The 19,070-nt window shown below is 39.6% G+C and overlaps 1 protein-coding gene across 2 annotated transcripts in view; it reads left to right on the forward strand.

The window, feature by feature from the left end:
* The window catches only part of SNX24 (sorting nexin 24), a 188,965-nt gene that overhangs the window by 82,323 nt on the left and 87,572 nt on the right, over nucleotides 1–19,070 (forward strand). For both annotated transcript variants that reach the window (XM_030818317.1, XM_030818324.1), the window contains exon 2: nucleotides 15,507–15,590. In XM_030818317.1, the coding sequence (XP_030674177.1) occupies nucleotides 15,507–15,590 (84 nt within the window). The remainder of the gene's footprint in view (nucleotides 1–15,506; nucleotides 15,591–19,070) is intronic.

Genomic DNA, 19,070 nt, shown 5'->3' on the forward strand with positions numbered 1-19,070 from the left:
TGTAGGGATTTAGTTTTGAAAGTCTAATACATGAAACCTAGCTGTAAGGCTTGAAAAAAAGATTTATTCTTCCTACATCGGTAGCAGTGTGAGAGTTTTCAGATGTTGGATGCTTTAGATTTAGTTCAGACTCTTGGGAATGGCATGAATTAGAGCTTTGCGTTTTCAGTTTTTCTATAGAGACCACATATGTCATATTATAAGGGAAAGCAACCCATGGTAACAACAAAAAAAAAAGCTTGCAAAATGATTGTATTTTTGCAAGTCAACACCTTTTCTCGAATCCATTGTTCTTTCTTTAAAGCAGTCAAACAAATTACGTGATTATGATATATCATGTAACTAGGAGAATCTCTTTGTTTGGGGTAAAAGAAATCAATACAAGAAGCTCTTGGAATGGCTTTTTTTTCTCTCTCTCTTCAGCGGCTCCTTATGTATGGCTTTAGAAATGCTGATTCTACATGAAGAATGACAGTGGTTCATGCTGAGGCCCGACCTTGTTAGACTTCTAACTGCTCTCTGAAAATCTTTGACACTGATGTTGGTCATATGTATCTAGAAGAGGTAGTAGTTGGTTTAATGCAGAAATATAGTTGTAAATTTTTCATCAGATAAATTTAGTATATAAAGCTTAGTATTTAAAGTATCAGGCAGGTTTTTTTTGTTTTTGTGGGGTGTTCATTTGTTTTTTTTGTTTGTTTGTTTTTTTGAGACAGGGTCTCACTCTGTCCCCCAGGCTGGAGTGCAATGGTGCAATCTCAGCTCGCTGCAACTTCTGCCCCCCGGATTCAAGCAATTCTCCTGCCTCAGCCTCCCGAGTAGCTGGGATTACAGGCATGTGCCATCATGGTCAGCTAATTTTTGTATTTTTAGTATAGACAGGGTTTCACCATGTTGGCCATGCTGGTCTCGAACTCCTGACATCAGGTGATCCACCCACCTCAGCCTCCCAAAGTGCTGGGATTACAGGCGTGAGCCACCTTGCCCAGCATTGGGCATTTTTTTTTTTAAAGTAGGTTAACTTAAATTTAAAATAGCAATAAAGGCTATTCCTGGGTTCCGTGGTGTAACTTCATATTCTGCAGTTGCCATCTTCTCATTGCTGCCTTCTCTGAGCAGTTTATTGAAAATTACAATTTTTTCCCCCAGCAGTCCTACTTTCTTTTACTCGGCTTTATTCTCCCCCTTACCCATGCCAGGTAATCACTTTCTAAAACCTACTTGTAAGTTTAGTTTTTATATTCATTATTTGTTTTCTGTCTCCCCTGCTGGAATGCAAATTTCGTGAGGACAGAACTCTTTGTCATTTTACTTCATTGATAGACTTTAGACACCTTGAATAGGGTCTAGCACATGGTATGTGCTCAAAAATACTTGGGTAAAGGAGTAATCACATTTTTACAGTGCAACTATTTTTAAACCATGCATATCCTGGGAAAGTAAAATACCTGATCGATCTATCTATCTATCTATCTATCTATATCTATCTATATTTTTTTAGAAGAAGAATTAAGCCAGGCACTATAGCTCAGTACCTGTAATCCCAGCATTTTTGGAGGCTAAGGCAAGCAGATTGCTTGAAGCCAAGAGTTCTAGACCAGCCTGGGCAACAAATCAAGACCTCATCTCTACCAAAATATGAAAACTAAAAATATTAGCCAGGCACGGTGGCATGTGCCTGTAGTCCCAGCTAATTGGGAAGCTGAAGTGGGAGTATAGCTTGAGCCCAGGAGCTCAAGGCTGCCATGAGGTATGATTACACCACTGCACTGCAGCCTGGGTGACAGAGTGAGACCCCATCTCTAAAAAAAAAAAATTAAAATTAAAAAAAAAAAGAAGAATTAAAATTCTGAGTTTTGAAAGAAGGCTGAGTATTCTGTGATCTTTTTTTTTTTTTTTTTTGAGACGGAGTCTCGCTCTGTCGCCCAGGCTGGAGTGCAGTGGCGCTATCTCGGCTCACTGCGAGCTCCGCCTCCCGGGTTCACGCCATTCTCCTGCCTCAGCCTCTCTGAGTAGCTGGGACTACAGGCGCCCGCCACCACGCCCGGCTAATTTTTTGTATTTTTAGTAGAGACGGGGTTTCACCGTGGTCTCGATCTCCTGACCTCGTGATCCACCCGCCTCGGTCTCCCAAAGTGCTGGGATTACAAGCGTGAGCCACCGCGCCCGGCCAGTATTCTGTGATCTTTAAGAGCTTACTTTCCTCTAGTAAGTGGGGATTTTAAAACTGAATTGATGCTCTCTGACACCTGTTCATAGAACAGAAAAAGTTTCATTCTTAAACAGGAACAAAGCCTTTGTCTAAGAGGAAGGCCTTTAATTGTAGTAGACTTTACGAAATGACCTGCGTTCTTTCATGGACACAGAGGTTGTCCCTCTCCATTTCTTTTCCCATCTTTCAGAGCCCAGCTGCAGAGCTTTGAAGCTGGCAGATGCTGTTTCCAAGCAACCTTCCCTTCCTGGGGTCCAAAAAGGACCATAAGTTCAGCCTTGAAAGAACACAGGTGAATCTGGGATCTCATCTTCCTGATGCCCATAGAAAGGAGCCCGACTCATTAGGAATGAAACAAGAAATTCACATCCACCCGAGCTTACGCTTTACCCTTCTTTTGGTTGAAAAAATAATGATTCATCCATTCATCCATCATATGTGTGTGAGAGAGACAGAAAACACTTTTAAAGTTTTTTGATCTTTTGAATTACATAGGTTTTTAATGAGAATGTGGTATTTTTAGAAATAAGCATAGCATGTCATAGTACTTCATGGTGTGTTGAAGAAATGATGGCTATTAATTGCTTTGGATTCCATTTTGATTTCTGAGAAAGCAAATAATACAGTAGTCCCTCCTTATCCTCAGGTGTTGTGTTCAAAGACCCCCCCAGTGGATGGCTGAAACTATGGTTAGTACTATGCTGTGTTTTTTCCTATATATACACACCTGTGATAAAGTTTAATTTATAAGTTAGGCACAATAAGAGATTAACAAGAATAACTATTATAATAATAATAAAATAAAAAATTATGACAATATACCAATATCACTTCTCCTGTAACTTGGACCATTATTAAGTCAAATAAGAGTTCCTTGAACACAAGCACTGCAGTACTGCAACAGTCAATCTGATAACTGAGCTCCTACAGCTAGTTAAGTGACTAATGGGTGGGGGTGCAGACAGTGTAAAGCTGCCAGAAAAAGGGAGGGCTCATGTGCCAGCTGGGACCTGGCAAGACATCGTGGGACGGTGTAAGATTTCACCACTCTATTCAGTACACTGTGTAATTTAAAACCTACAAATTGTTTATTTCTGGAATTTTTCGTTTCATATTTTCAGACCATAGTTGACCATGAATAACCAAGATCACAGCTAAGGGGGGGCTACTATATTCGGGAGGATAACCGAATGCATTGAGCACCAGTTATGTGCCAGGCTAGGTACTAAGGGTTTTATATACCTTGTCTTATTTATTTACTCCATCACAAGACCTAAGAAAGTAGGCATTATCATCTCTATTTTACATATGAGGAAACTAAGGCTCAAAGTTGATAAGCAACATCTGTAAGGAAATATAGCCAGGAAGTAGCAGATCTGGGTGTTGGATGTGTCTAAGTCCAGACTGGTGTTCTTTCTACCATATCATGTAGCTTCTCAGAATAGCACTAAGACTGGTAGTTTCTTATTGATTAAAGGCCTGGCCTTCCCTCCCACTTCTCTTCCCTCCCACTTCTTCCCTTTCCCTTCCCTCGCCCTTCTCCCCTCTTTCCCCTTCGTTTTCCCCTCTCCTTCTCCTTCTCTCCCCCTATACTCTACCCGTCCCCCTCCCTCCCCTCTCCCTTTTCCCTCCTCTTCTGTCTCCTCCTTTCCTCCCTCTTCCCTTCCCCTTTCCTCCCCCTTCTCCATTCTTACCCCTGCCCCTCCCATCCCCCTCCCATCCTTCTAACCCCTTCCTATTCCCTTCCCCTCCCCCTTCCCTCCGTCTTCTTTTTCTTTCTCCTCCTCCTTCCTCCCCCTCCCCCTTCTCCTTTCCTTCTGAGTGAACTGGCATGATCATGGCTCACTGCAGTCTCAACCCCCTGGGCTCAAGTGATGAACTCCCTGGGCTCCAGCTCCCTGGGCTCACGCAACCTCCAAAGTAGCTGGACCTCAGGCACTTGCCACCATACCCAGCTAATTTTTAAAAATTATTTGTAGAAGTGAGGTCTCCCTATATTGCCCAGCTGGTCTTGAACTCCTGGGCTCAAGTGATCCTCCTGCTTTGGCCTCCCAAACTGCTGGGATTAGAGATGTGAGCTACTGTGCCAGGCCTTGGTCTTTATTTTCATAGCTTTCGGGCCCTCATGAACAGTCTTCTTTGACTATTTACAACTGCCTTTCTATAAGAAACCCTATCTTATATTGCATAGTCTGCCTCTATTATGTCTAACTTATTGGTTGTTCTAACAAAAATAACTCATTTTACCTTTCCACTATTAGATTACTGAGCTGGATTGAAGTTTATACATATTATTCCCAATTTGTTGTCCAGCTGTCAATTACCTGCTCACCTTTTCTTCTCCTCCTTCCTTATTTTTCATGGATTCAACCTGCTGTGTTGCAAGGTGATGTTTAAGGCAGTGAGGATGTTAACAGTGAACAAAACAGATGAAGTTCCTATCATTATGGAGCTTATAATTTGTTAGACAATAAACCAACCAACCAACAAGCAAACATTGTATGTGCGTGGTGTGTGTATGTGAGTGTGTATGTGTGTGTGTGTGTGTGCACACTAGACCATGGTAAATGCACAGAAGAAAAATAAAGCCAGCTCTGGGGATAGAGAATGATGGGAGCTAGTTGCTGTTTTAGATGGGTAGATAACACCTCTCTGAAAAGGTGACCTGGAACAACAACTGAACAGAATGAGGGAGAAGTTTTCTAGGTAGAGGAAGAAGCACTCAAAAGCCTGTTATAGGTGGCAGTGAGGGAATGTGCCTATTATAGTTGCCGGTGAGGAAGCTGGTGTGCCTGGACCAGGGTGAGTGAGAGGGAGTAGGAAGTGAGGAAGGATCTGTTAGAGGATTGAAAAGGGCCACTTTGGCTGCTGTGAAATATAGATTGCTGCAGGCAGGAGTGAAGCAGGGAGACCAGCAGGGAGGTTGTGGAGTGAGAACTGAGGCCTGGGTGAAGACACATAGGGAAGACACTTCACATTTACACATGACACAAAGCTTGGCAAAAACACTGGCTCATGTTTTGGAAGACAGAATCAATTTCCAGAAAAGTTTCAACAGCCTTGTCTAGTATTAGAGTCAAAATGAACATGATAATATTTAACAGGTCATTATAAAGCCTAACCTCAGATCTGAAAATTGCCTGTTTAAGAACTGTTGGGGAAGACTTGGGGGTTTTGTTTGATTCCAAAGGCATCATTAGCCAACAGTGAGATATGGTTTCCAAAACATTTAGGTGAATGCAGGTTGCAGATACAGAAGCTTAAGCTAGAATCATGGGAGGTCAGGGTTCCACTGGACCTTGTGCTCATCAGGCCTCATCAGGAATCCAGGCCTATGAATGGGCATTGGCAGAGGTGAGTGCAGCAGCCCACTGCATGCCTGCATTACAGGGTCAACCACCTCTAGTGATGGAGAGAGAAGTAGAGATGTATGAATGTGGTCATTGTTACTCTCGTGATCATTTTCCCTACCTATCAACAGCCTCCCCTCCACTGATAAAGAATAGTTGTAGCAATGGTTAGAAGTTAATAATGTGAATAGGTAGCATTGTTTGGATTCTTGCTAAATGCCAGATAGTGTTTTAATGATTTGCATGGATAATTACGTTTAATCCTTGCAACAAACCTATGTGATAGGTGCCATTATAAACTCCATGTTATAGGTGAGGAAACTGAGGCTTGTACAGGTTAAACAACTTGCTCCAAATCGTAGAGTATTAGCAGAGCCCAGAAGAGAGCAATGGAAGACATAAGATTCAAATCCAGGGAGTTTGATTCAAGAACTAGAACTCCTAACCGCTGCGTTATACTGTAAATCTTATGGATTAAATTAATGATATCAGTATTGTAATTTGTGCATATTTGAGACTAAATAGGTTTTTTGTAGGCTATTAAACCTATCTTTTATCTTTTATACTGTTTCTGTGGGAAAATTTGTGCTGAGTTTTAAACCATCTGAAAAAGGGATTTTGGGGACACAATCCATTTATTAATTGGGGAATGCCAATATTTCCTTGAATCCTGGATTCAACATCTTAGGGAGAACATTGACAGACTGTGTTTTACTCTAGAAGGTATAGTGTAAGACCTGAAAACCATGTCATCTGAAAGACAGGTATAGGAGTTAGAAAAGTTTAATTTGGAAGAGAAAGGCATTTAAAATGAAGCAAAATCTTCTTGTTGCTGAAATGATAAAACCATACACCCTGATATGATCTAAAGGCCCCTATTTGACTTCTGTTCCTTGGTGATCAGATCTAGTCTTCATTCACACTCTAATGATGCCCAAATTTATATCTCTAGTTAAGACCAGACTTGTCAACTCAGTCCTCTGCAGCATCTCCACGTCATGTCTAATGTGCATCTCAAACTTAGCATGGCTAGTGCTGAGCTCTTACTTGCCACCACAAACTAGTTGATGTAGATGTCCGCAGCCAGTTGATGGTGGCATCACCATCCTTCCAGTTGCTCAGACCAAAAACCTCACCATTGCATTTCATTCTTCTCTCACTTCCTCCCTTCATTTTTATGTACTTTTACATAACATTTTTGTGTATTTTTACATTTTTCCACATGCAGTCATCAGCTTATCCTGTTGGTTCTACTTTCACTCACCTCTTCCCACTGCCACTCAGACCTTCCCTTTAACTGTTCTCTAACTGTTCTCTCTCTGGATAACTCTTGGCACACAATGGTAATGCTGAAAGTTAAATTAGAATCTGTGACTATTCACTCTTCCATCTGCCTGGACCAACCTCCTCCCGTCCCAGGTAGACTCAGGACTCACTCCCTCCTGTCATTCAGGTCTGTAGTGAATGAAATAATGGATCTTCAACAATGTCCACACCATAATCCCCAGAACCTCTGAATATGTTACCTTACATGCAGAAGGGACTTGGTAGAAGAGTTTAAAGTTAAGGACCTTGAAATAAGGGAGATTTTCCTGGCTTATCTGGGTAGGCCAAGTGGAATCACATGAGTCCTTATAAGTGGAAGGGGAAAGCAGAAGAGTAGGTTAGAGAAATATGACAAGGGAGGGGCGTGAGCTACTGTTGCAGGCCTTGAAGATGGAGAAAGGGGCTCATGATTCCAGGAATGTAGGTGGCTTCTAGGAGCTGGAAACAGCCAGCAAAAAGGTGGGGGCCTCAGTCTCACAACTGCAGGGATCCCATTGCAGGAACCTGTTATCACCTAGAACCTCTGCAGTCACACACCCCTGCCAGTACCTTGATTTTAGCCCATGAGACTTGAACAGATAAAGCAGCCAAGCCCATTGGACTTCTGATCTGTAGTACTGTGAGATAAGTGATGAGTATGTGGCTATAATTTTGGGTGAGGTCTTGATGGTAAAATAATACTTGAGCAGAGACCTTGTATGGTTTTCTATTCTTGCTCAAGTATTATTTTACCATCAAGACCTCACCCAAAATTATAGCCATATACTCATCCAGGCCCTTTCTGTCCTGTTACCCTGGTTTATTTTTCTCTGTGACACTAATATCTGTTGATTTGTGTGATTGTCTTTGTCCCACCCTCCACCCTCATTAAAATGTAAGTAAGATCTGTTAGGGGTTTTTGTCTGTGTTCATTGTTGTATCTCCAATGACTAGCTCTGAACCTGGCACGTGGTAGGCCATTAATACTTGCAGAGAAGATGAGCGGAGTTAGCCTTTTGCTCCCTCTCCAGCCTCCTTCAGAGGTGTCTCTTCGCTGCCTGGCTGTACCACAGTCAGCTGCTTCCAGCCTCTCACCTGCTGCTTCAGGGCTTTGCACATGCTCTGCCCACAGTGCTTGTCCCTCCTCTTTGCCTGCTTTCCCTGTAGTCTGAAGCATCAGCTCTTTAGGAAAAGCTTCCCAGGTCCCTGAGAGCAAATCCTGTCCTCTCTTATTAAAAAACTGTTTCCAAGGCATATTCATTTTAGGGGAAAAAGAAGAATTTTATATTGAGGATAGCTCCAGTAGCCTTTTTTTTCTTTTTTCTTTTTTTTAGAGACAACTTTGCCTTATAAATTACTAAGTCTGTACTGCTCAGTGGGAAATATTTCAAGTGTTATGCCAAATGGATGCTCTTTTCTTATTATTCTGTAAGCTACACCAAATCATATTACATTTGGTTGGCTTTGTATTTGCACCTTTACATTGTATATAGTTTTGTTTATTTATCTTGAAAAATTTAAGTACCTTTTTTTCTTGACAGAGAAAGACAAATGCTTTGAGACTATCACTAAAACCTTATAAATTATAACAGGTATTAATCATATCTTTTTTTTTTTTCCATGAAGGCATTCTTCTTGGAACTCTCTGGCTCTTATTCTAATTTGAACACTTTTAAGACTGCAAAGCTACATTTTAGGTTTTTTTTCTCTACTTTATTTCTAGGTTAGGTCCACAGTCTTGGCTTCTTTTGTGAATTCCTTTTTTTTTCTTTTTTTAATATTCAAAGAAGGTTCCTGAATGTGTACATAATAAACCATTTGTGCTCCTGCATGTCTGAAAATAACATTTTCCCTTGCCCTTGGTGGAAGATTTGACTAGATGTGGAATTCTGCATTAAAGCTCATGCACTATCAAACTTTGAAGACATTTGGAGCCAAATTTTGAACAGGTTTTCTATGGATTTCTTTGTTTCTCTGTGTGCCAAGCACCTTTGACCACAAATCTTTCTAGAGAGGAGAGCAACAGAGCAGCCTGTGAGAAGATGCCTCCAAGAGGCCTAGAAGCCCTTGTGTGCTTCCTGCTGGGCACTTCGTCAGCCTTTTCTTGACTAGCAGCCTCTTGCTTTTGATCTATCTTTCCATTGGCAGTTCTACACCTTCAGTAAGTTTTTCAAAAAAGATGTTTGGGTTATTTCTTTTTTGAGTTTTTCCACAAAGTGAGATTGACTTTTTGTTGTCTTTATACATGAATAGTAATTTAGATGACCATTAAATAATATTCTGATAAAACTCCGCAGGCATTGCTCTACTTTTTCTGGCAATTAGCATGTCAGAGAAAAAGTTTAGGGTCAACCTGATCTTTGTTTCTGCTTTTTGCTTCTGTATATTAGAAGTGGTTTTTGGTTATGCTTGTAATTAAAAATAAATTCTAGGGTGGGTAGGTGTGGACATCCTTGTCTTGTTTTTCTCTGGGATATAGAAACCCTTTTGATCTTTCCAGCTTAAGAAAGTTGGATTTCTTTTGTCTTTGATTTTCGCTCTTGCTCTAATTTTTTTGTTCTTTCATCAGGGATTCTTCTCATTGTAGATTGGATATTTATTCTCTTTCATCCATGACCTTCCTGATGTTCTTTTTGGTATCATGAATTTTCTTTCAAAAGCAGAATCATATCAGTACACACACACATACATTTAATCATGTCCAACTCTTACACAGGTATTTTGTTGTGGCAATTATGGTAAGTTCTTACCTAATATCAATAGGTTCTTGGAAACTGCAACTTGAAGTGAAATGACATACAGCAGGTCCTTGAATCATGTCGTTTTGTTAAGAAGTTGATGAGGAAAAAAATTGATTTTGTTATATGTGCTTCAAGTCCCAGTTTCCAAAAACCTCTATCAGCAACATTAAGTGAGGGCTTACTATATTTAGAGAATTGTTTTTTGAAGTAGTGGTTGGTTTGTAGCAGTATGTCTTTTTCTTAAAAATTTTTAAAATTTCTGAAATTTAGATATTTTTGAAATATGAGAAAAAAGCTTCTTCCCCCCTACCCAAAATAGTATGATTAAATTAGTAATTTCTCTTGCTTTATCAATGTGGTATCTTAAAATAGAGGAAACATGACTTAAGGCTCAGAGTAGGAACAAATCAAATTTTTGTGCTAGTTTTTAAAAATGTAAATGTACTTAGAAGTTGAATATCATAATAATTCTTTACAATTAGATGTTTTCTTATTTTTGTACCCTCATAAAAACTGTATGTGCTGTGAATTAATACCTTGCTAAGTACCTGAGTTAATACCCTGCTGAGCACCTGACAATCGGCACACAAGAAATGGCGCTTTTAGAGATTCAACTTTTTATAGTAGAATAACAACTTTCTTTATTTTATTATCTTGAATGTTTATTTCTACTAAAGAAGGAGAATGTTGATTTCAAGACTGGCTTTAATATTTGGTGCATCTTGTTCTAATGAACAAGTATTAAATGTACATATATATGCATGTATATGTATATATTTATGAAAAGTCATATTCTAAGCAGATAGTTGTCCTTCATGTATATTTCAGATTCCCAGTGTAACGATGCACTGACCTAAACTACTTGGAACCTTGGGCTTAAATCTTTATTTGTATATAGAACCCCCGTTTGTATTTGGCAAGCACTTGAATTATTTATTAGATACTTTTAATCTATTATAGAGAATACTTTTCTTTTTTTTTTTTTTTTTTTTTTTTTTGCTTTAGAAGTGATCACTTTGTAATGTATGAGCTTCTGGAAGAGAGAGACCATTCAACCTGAAATATCAGTTAAGTCCTTCCTTAGCTTAAGTTTATTTTATTTATTAGATATATTCCTGAAAATTGGGGTATAAACCCACATTTTGAACTATTTTATCCTTGACTTCTAGTATAATTTCAGAGATGTTACCACAAAAGAAAAAAAGTTGGCTCTGACATGTAATAAAAACCACACTTGGGGATCAGATTCTTCTCTTTAAAGTAATGGCATTTGTTTTCCTTTTCAATTTGAATTCTATTGACTTCATAATGTTTCTAGAACTGTGGCAAAAATTCAGTCAAATGAACAGAATGATTTTTGTTTTGTTATGCAAACCTGAATGGAATCCTTAATACATTTATTTAATTACATGCAGCTTCCCTTACTTTATACAGAGGGGATTTCTGGAAAACTCTGAGGAAAGATGTCTCTAGGAATAGAAAACTAAACAGCCAAGTCAGAGCCAGGCGCAGCGGCATGGGCCTCTAATCTCACCTACTCGGGAGGCTGAGATGGGAAGATCACTTGAGCCCAGGAGTTTGAGTCCAGCTTCAGCAACATAGCTAAATAAATAAATAAAATAAAAATAAACAGGTAGGTCAGGCTTATATGTAATTTTATGTGAGATAATTGGAATGGAAACTTATGCCCCCATACATACTTGTCAAAATATGCCCAATTAATTCTCATTTTAGCCAGGTGCGGTGGCTCACGCCTGTAATCCCAGCACTTGGGGAGGCCTAGGCGGGTGGATCACAAGGTCAGGAGATAGAGACCACCAGTGAATCCCCATCTCTACTAAAAATACAAAAAAACTAGCCAGGCATGGTGGCGGGCGCCTGTAATCCCAGCTGCTCCGGAGGCTGAGGCAGAAGAATGGCATGAACCCGGGGGGCGGAGCTTGCAGTAAGCCAAGACTGTGCCACTGTGCTCCAGCCAGGGCAACAGAGCAAGACTCTGTCTCAAAAAAAAAAAAATTCTCATTTTATGCACTAGATTGGCCAAAGTAGGACTATGTTGACAAGGATGGGCCAGACACTCCTTTTCATAACAGTGTAACTTAGTAAATTCGAGGGGTGAAATCTGGCAACATTTCTGGTAATTTGTCTTTTGTTAATTTTACCTTGTTGGGTTCTAGATATTTTTATAGTCCTAAAAATATTCTTGAGCTTTGTCCTGGCATGTGATTAAGTTACCTGGAAACAATTTGATCTCTTCAGACCTGGCTTTGAAGTGTTGTTAAACTGGACTAAAACAGCTTTTAATCTAGTTCATTTTCCCTGCTTCTGAGTCAAGAACCTTCAGAGTACTGTAACTAATGCCTCGTGAATTATGAAGTTTTCTGCCCCAGCTTTTGGACACAGGCACCATTGCCAGTTGCATGTGAGCTCTGAGCCCTCTTTACTCCTTGGGTAGTTTACCCAATCTCACGTGCCGATTGGTTTTCACCTGAATACTTGAGGGAGGCCTCCTCAGCTGCAGGCGTTCTCCCAGGGTGCAGCTCCCTATCTTCCATACTCCCAGCTCCGTTTCCTTAAACTCAGGGGACCACAGGGCTCTGCCTGGGCGGGGTCCTCTTCCCTGGGCCTGCATAGCTTCTCTCTGGGCAGCAAGCTGAGGTAATAGTAGGTCTGGCCTTGTTTGTTTCCTGTCTCTCACTTTCCTTCATTTCCCGATGTCCAATGCCTTGAGAGCCATTTTTTCTACATATTTTGTGCACTTATTTAATTTGCCCAATTTCAAGTGGGAGGGTACATCTCCTTGCTGTTACTCTATCTTGGCCAGAAGAGACCTTGGTTTTCACCTTAAAGTGTGTGGGGTTTTTTTGTTGTTTGTTTGTTTGTTTTCCAATAGGGGTGAAAACAGTCCTTGTCCATCCACAGCCAGTCTGAAATTCCAGAGGCAATACATTCAACTTTTGTTTCTTTTTTTTCGCGATCTCTGCTCACCACAACCTCTGCCTCCTGGGTTCAAGCGATTCCCCTGCCTCAGCCTCCTAAGTAGCTGGGATTACAGGCGCGTGCCACCACACCCAGTTAATTTTTGTATTTTTAGTAGAGACAGGATTTCATCATATTGGCCAGGCTTGCCTTGAACTCCTGACCTCAGATGATCCGCCCGCCTCAGCCCCCATAAAGGCTGACCTCTTGTCTGTCTTGTTCAGTGCTGAATCCCAGAGCCTAGAACAACTCCTGGGCTCCCTGGCTCACAGACCCTCAGTAAATATCTGTTGAATAAATAAACAGATGAATGGTGGATTCTGTGCTGAGTGCTTTCCCAGCACCGTCCTGGAGGCCGCCACCTCACGAAGTGCCTAATCAGTACTAGGAGTTTGCCAGCAGAGCCAAGCAAGAAAAGAGATTTCCAGGCAGCAGGGACAATATATGTAGGAAAGTTGGAAAGACTTTACAAAAATGACCTGGCATGGTATTCAGGAAAATAGGATTTATTAATTTTTTTTTTTTTGGAAACAGAGTCTCACTCTGTTGCCCAGGCTAGAGTTCAGTGGCACAATCTTGGCTCACTACAACCTCTGCCTCCTAGGTTCAAGCGATTCTCGTTCCTCAGCCTCCCAAGCAGCTGGGTCTACAGGCGCACACCACTACGCCCAGCTAATTTTTGTATTTTTAGTAGAAATAGGGTTTCACCATTTTGGCCAGGTTGGTCTCAAACTCCTGACCTCATGATCCACCTGCCTCGGCCTCCCAAAGTGCTGGGATTACAGGCGTGAGCCATCGCGTCCGGCTGGATTTATTAAATTGACTCCATTTCTTGCTTCACTTTGTCATGAAAATCCTGATGAACAGCTTCCTTTCCAAGATGTTTTCCCAGAATTTAGAAGAAAAGTCTTGATAGTATTAGGAATATTGTGTGTTTTTTCAATTGTAACATTATAAAATAGAATTAAAGTTTATCACAAACTTTCCTGTGGGTGTGTGTACATCCTCCCCCACCCTTCATTGTGAATTTAGTGCTTGTGAAGAGTAACTGTGGAACTTGGTAATGGAACCATCTGGTCAGTAGAAGAGATGACATTCCATGAAGCAGCCATTGTGTAATTTGTCTTACCCTGGCCTTCAAGGGGGGGCGCTTTGAGGGGTGAGCAAGTAGGTTGAGCCTTGCCGAGTTTTCAACCTTCTCCCTGTTTTATAGATTCTGTAGGTAATGTGCCAATTAAGGTGGTGGTTTTGTGATAAAGCCTCAAGCAATAAGACCCAGAACATAACTTCATTTATTTCATAAAGCGCAGCAGATGGAAACTACTTTCATTGCTACATATTGTCCTGATTTCAATCTGGGACCTGATGGTAAAAAAGGGGCTCTGTAGCCTATTAACCAAGCCCCCAAGTTAAAGCTGTGCTTCTCTTGTTTGTTTTCTCGAGGTGTTTTCCTGATTCTATTTCTAGCAAGGCCTTTGAAGAAGAATAATTTTCTCTGGTGAATTAATAAACAGATTTTTTTTTCCTAAAAAAAATCTAAGAATATCTGAGAGTTTGAAGCATATGCATATGGTTTTAGAAGAAAACATTTCTACTAGTTCACCAAAGGAAAGTATTTATTCAGGGGTATTTCTTGAGAAACAAAATATAAAATATTGATTAAATTGTTAAAAATTTACCACTTAATAAAAAGAGGTTTCTTAAACTGAGTCATGCAGCAGAAGATTTTGTTTCTGATTCAAAGAAGCACAAAAATGCAAACAGATTTTATGTTTGATGACATAATTTCTGGATTTCTAAAATAGTCATACTTACATATAAGACAGAAATATAGAGCCATAGCAATCTATTTTCGTAATGAAGATGTGCGACCTTGTATCTCATATGCCAAATTTAAGTAGTTTTTATTTTTAGACTAAAAGTAAGCATGTTTTTAATACTTTTTAGTGTCATGTGATCTCTACAGTTTTGTATTTTTTTCAGAAGGGTGATTGAAATAGAAAATTAGGCTTATTAATTAAGGCTTATTAAGTATTAATTAGTAAGTAATTAAACAATATTCCTTCATCTTAGTGTTTATAAACTCTCGCTTAGCAAAACAAGAGTCAAATACAAACTTTTGGAATGACAGAGCTCCTCTTTAGATCCTGCCAACCATCCCTCCCTATCCGACCTTAACATTGTATTTTCATGAGCATTTCACAATATTTCTCGTCCCTTGTTTCCAGTCTTGACCCACTGACCCAAGAATCAAGAAAATGTCATGTTAGTGCCTACTAATTAGTGCAACCAGAGAGCCCTTTCATCTGGCCTTTCAACCTTGTGGAGCTAGGAGCACAAGCTGTCACTTGTATCATGCAGGGAAAATGAGCCTTTACTACATTTTGCCTGTTTTGCAAACAGCAGAATAAGCCCAGCTGAGACTAGAGATGAATATGCAGGTTAGAAAGAAATTAACCTAAAATGCACTGCTGTTTGCATGATTGTCTTATAGACGACACAGTACTACCTACACTGAAATGCCCATAATGGAATGCCACATGCCTGAGCTTTTTACCAGAGTATTCCTCTTGCAATACTCTGGTAAAGAGTATTGTTTCAATGCTATCATATTCATTTGGTGAAGTCATTTTAAGCAAGAAATATTATTTTATTAAAAAATTAGGTAGTTTTTTAATGCATTTAAGTTTCCCTTGTTTTTAGACAGGTTTTTGGAGAATGCTGCACTTTGTTAGTGAGCCTTTGGTTCGAGTGCTCATTAATCAGTGCTGTTGGGCCAGGGTCTCCTGAGCCTTCTGGGTTTTGGGGGATCAGCCACTGTAATTAAAGGGATGAAATATATCATGGTCACAAACTTACCACATCAGACAATTGAGGGTTTTGAACTAACATAATCAATCTTTTAAATTTTTTCCTCAGGTGTTTAAGATAGAAGTGCTAATGAATGGAAGAAAACATTTTGTTGAAAAGAGATACAGCGAATTTCATGCTTTGCACAAAAAGGTAACTTGTTTTTTGTTTTTTTCTCTTTTCTCTATGTGGCAGATGGTATAATGTTAACATTCCTTTCTGTGGTTCTAAGAGCATTGATATTTCTTGTGTATGTATATACATTTTCTTTTATCATGAAGTAAATTTCTTTTTGGAATAAATTATTCAGTTCCTTAAAGGTATGCTTTCTGAATAGGTAGATTTTCTGTGAAAATCGTGTGCATGTAAAAATCTGAGGCTGCAAGCTGTTTGCAGTATGTTGCATTCGATGTCACAGGTTCAGAAAGAATAAGACGCAGACCCTGTTTTATCCGTGAAATGCACTTAATGTTCCTTACAGACAGGGGAGAAAAAGCAAATGATTATTTTATAGGAAGAAACTTATTAAAGTCAACTTATACTTACATGTACCTGGAAAAGATCATATACATGTACGCGTGTATTCAAAGTACCTGGAAAAGATCATATACATGTACATGTGTATTCAAAGACTGGGGAACACAAGTTAAAAGAGGCTCTTAGCCTTTTTTTGAATTGTAAAGGGCCACTTTACAAAACTGATGTTTCAGAACTAGGATACACTTCTTTAAAAGTCTTAGATAAACGAAACAGAAAGGCAAAAGGAAGAGCTTTGGGGAGAAATGGTTATTAAAGCATAGAAGAGTAAATGCTTCTTTATTTTCTACCTAAATTTAATTTTTTCTAGATTATAAGTTATTATTGGCATGCTGAAATTATTTTAATATCTACAAATACCTCATGAAATTGCCCAGAAAAATCCCGTTAACAGGATAAACTTATAAACGTTAACAGGGTATCAGTGAGAGATTAGTGAGACTGTTTCCTTCTCTTTTCTTTTAAAGGGGAGCTCTAAGTTATCGGCACACTTTTCTGTTAGGACGGCAAGGGATAATCCACATCTAGTTCTCTGGTTAGCACTTTGTTCAATCCAGGTTGACTTGGAAAATAAACAGTACAGGTGAACACAGATTTAGACCAGGTGTTGCCAGTGACTTTACAAAAGCACCAACCCCAGGATGCTGCAAAGAGAAACAAACCTGGAGTCTGGGGCTCACTTCCTTCCCAGGGAAGTGTGTTTTTGTTTGTGTGTTTTGGGAGGAAACAGATCCTAGTGAGGTTTCTTCTGGGTACCTGATGAAGTAAGTCCCTACTGTGGGATTAAAACCAGCACCCCCTGCCTTGCCCAGCCTCTGTTGACCAGTCTAGAGGAGGGAGCCTGTCACATGCAGGCCCCTTGCTAACCTCCCAAGTCAGCACCTAGGACTCCATCACCCTAGCACAGCCCAGCTGTACTCTCCAGATACTCAGGGACCAGCTCCACACCAGGCACAGCTGGGTGACTGCCAATTAGGCCTGCCCAGAGCACGAGGCTACCCGTGCTTCTGGAGGAGAGGCTTGTTCACTCTGTTCTCTGCTCTAATAGAGTTTATTTTCTTCTGCAGAGGAGGACCCTCTCCCCAGTGAGTATGGACAGTTCTTAGCTATTCATGGTCAAAAAAAAATCCTAGATTTTCCAGGATTCTCTCTTCTCTCAGTTTCTGCAGTTCTATTAATAATTTTACCTATTCTTATAATTATGTAATGAGGTCTACTAGCATTAATAGAATAGAAATGCGCAAATCTCTCAATTTTGAATATCGTTGGCAGCCTTGTTAAAATATTTGAGACAACTTTACAGGGACATAGAGATAAAAATAGCTTTGTGGAGCAGAGTTTTAGTTGGGATACACTGTCTAATTTTATGTATTATCAAGGGGATAGCAGCTGCTAGAAGTCTCCTTTACTTGCCCCCTTGTGATGTATTAGATTTGGCAAAAAGGTAACTCTAAAAGGCAATGAAATACAAATAACGATGGGATATAAAAACAAACATAAATCTGTAATTTTGACTGTAAGATTGTGTGCTAAGAAGGGTTGAAATGGGTCAAAAATTTAATCAGAGTACTCAGGCTTGACTGACTGCTTCTGCCACATCATGCAACCTTACCCTTTTATTGCAGTTTTGGTACCCTCAATTTCCATATTTGAATCTTGTGACATGCTTTGAATGTTAGAGTTTAACATAAAATATTTTCCCTTTAAATGTAGTTAAATCTGTTGTTACTTAATTCTCTTGAAATATTTAACTATATTAACCCTCCAAAAATTAGATTTATTAGCAAGCGTGTATGTTGCCTTGTTTTAATAGATGTTTCTTAGGTTTGTTTAGGAGTTGTAGCCCCTCTTTCAATAGAATTGTCTATTTATGTGCTTTCTCATTTATCTGCTAGTGTTTCGGTTGTTTTTGCTTATTAGTTTGGGTGGCCTATTAATACAATATTAGCCATTTGCTGAAAGCATTTTTTAACAAGGGCCTTTTAATTTTGGTTATCACGTTTATTGTAAATGTATGCAAGTTTTAAATTTTTATGTTTACTGATGTGTCTGTTTTTACCCTTTCAGATTCTATCTTAAAATTGGTCATTTCTTCTTGAGCTATGATGAGTATTTGATTCCATTTTCTTTTAGTTTTTCTAGATTGGTATTTTTCAAAATGTGAACTTTGAATTATCTAAGGGCAAATTTCTGGGCAACACCCTAGATGTACTGAATTAGAATCTTTGTGATGGAGCCCAATAATCTGCAGTACCCCAGATAATTAATGCCTGTTGAAGTTTGAGAATTCCTATAGTGTGATTATCACTTAGACACAACCCTTCCTAACCTACCTCCATCACACACACTGAAGTTACAAAGCCTAGAACCACACATCTCGAGGTTTTAAACCTTCAAGTGTGTTCCTACTTTTCTGTTACCTTGCATTATCTTCCAAATTCTTATAATACACACTACTTAATTTTTCATTTTCATTTTCTTTTTTTTTGAGACAGAGTCTCACTCTTTTGCCCAGGCTGGAATGAAGTGGCTCAGTCTCAGCTCACCACATCCTCCACCTCCCAGGTTCAAGCAATTCTCCTGCCTCAGCCTCCTGAGTAGCTGGGATTACAGGTGCCTGCCACCATACCTGGCTAATTTTTGTATTATTAGTAGAGACAGTGTTTCGCCTTGTTGGCCAGGCTGGTTTTGAACTCCTGACCTCAGGTGATCCACCCACCTCTGCCACCCAAAGTGCTAGAGTTACAGGCATGAGCCACCGCCCCCAGACTAATTTTTCATTTTCTATTCCTACCATCCCAGTCCAGAGTATTACTACTTTATATCAGTATTACTTTATTTCAGATCCTTATCCATTCTCTGCTGCAGACCAGTTTTCCTAAAACACCATTTTTATCTTCATTCTCTTACTCAAATACACTGAAATGGGTCTCTGTTGTCCACCACATCATAGACATTGACCCTCAAGGCCAATAATCTTAAACCTTGTATGAGTTTCCTATTGCTACTGTAACAAATCACCAAAAATACAGTGGCTTAAAATTTATTTATTATTATTATTTGAGACAGAGTCTCACTTTGTCACCCAGGCTGGAG

Source organism: Nomascus leucogenys, chromosome 2 (assembly GCF_006542625.1).
Source record: "Nomascus leucogenys isolate Asia chromosome 2, Asia_NLE_v1, whole genome shotgun sequence".
Taxonomy (NCBI): Eukaryota; Metazoa; Chordata; class Mammalia; order Primates; family Hylobatidae; genus Nomascus; species Nomascus leucogenys.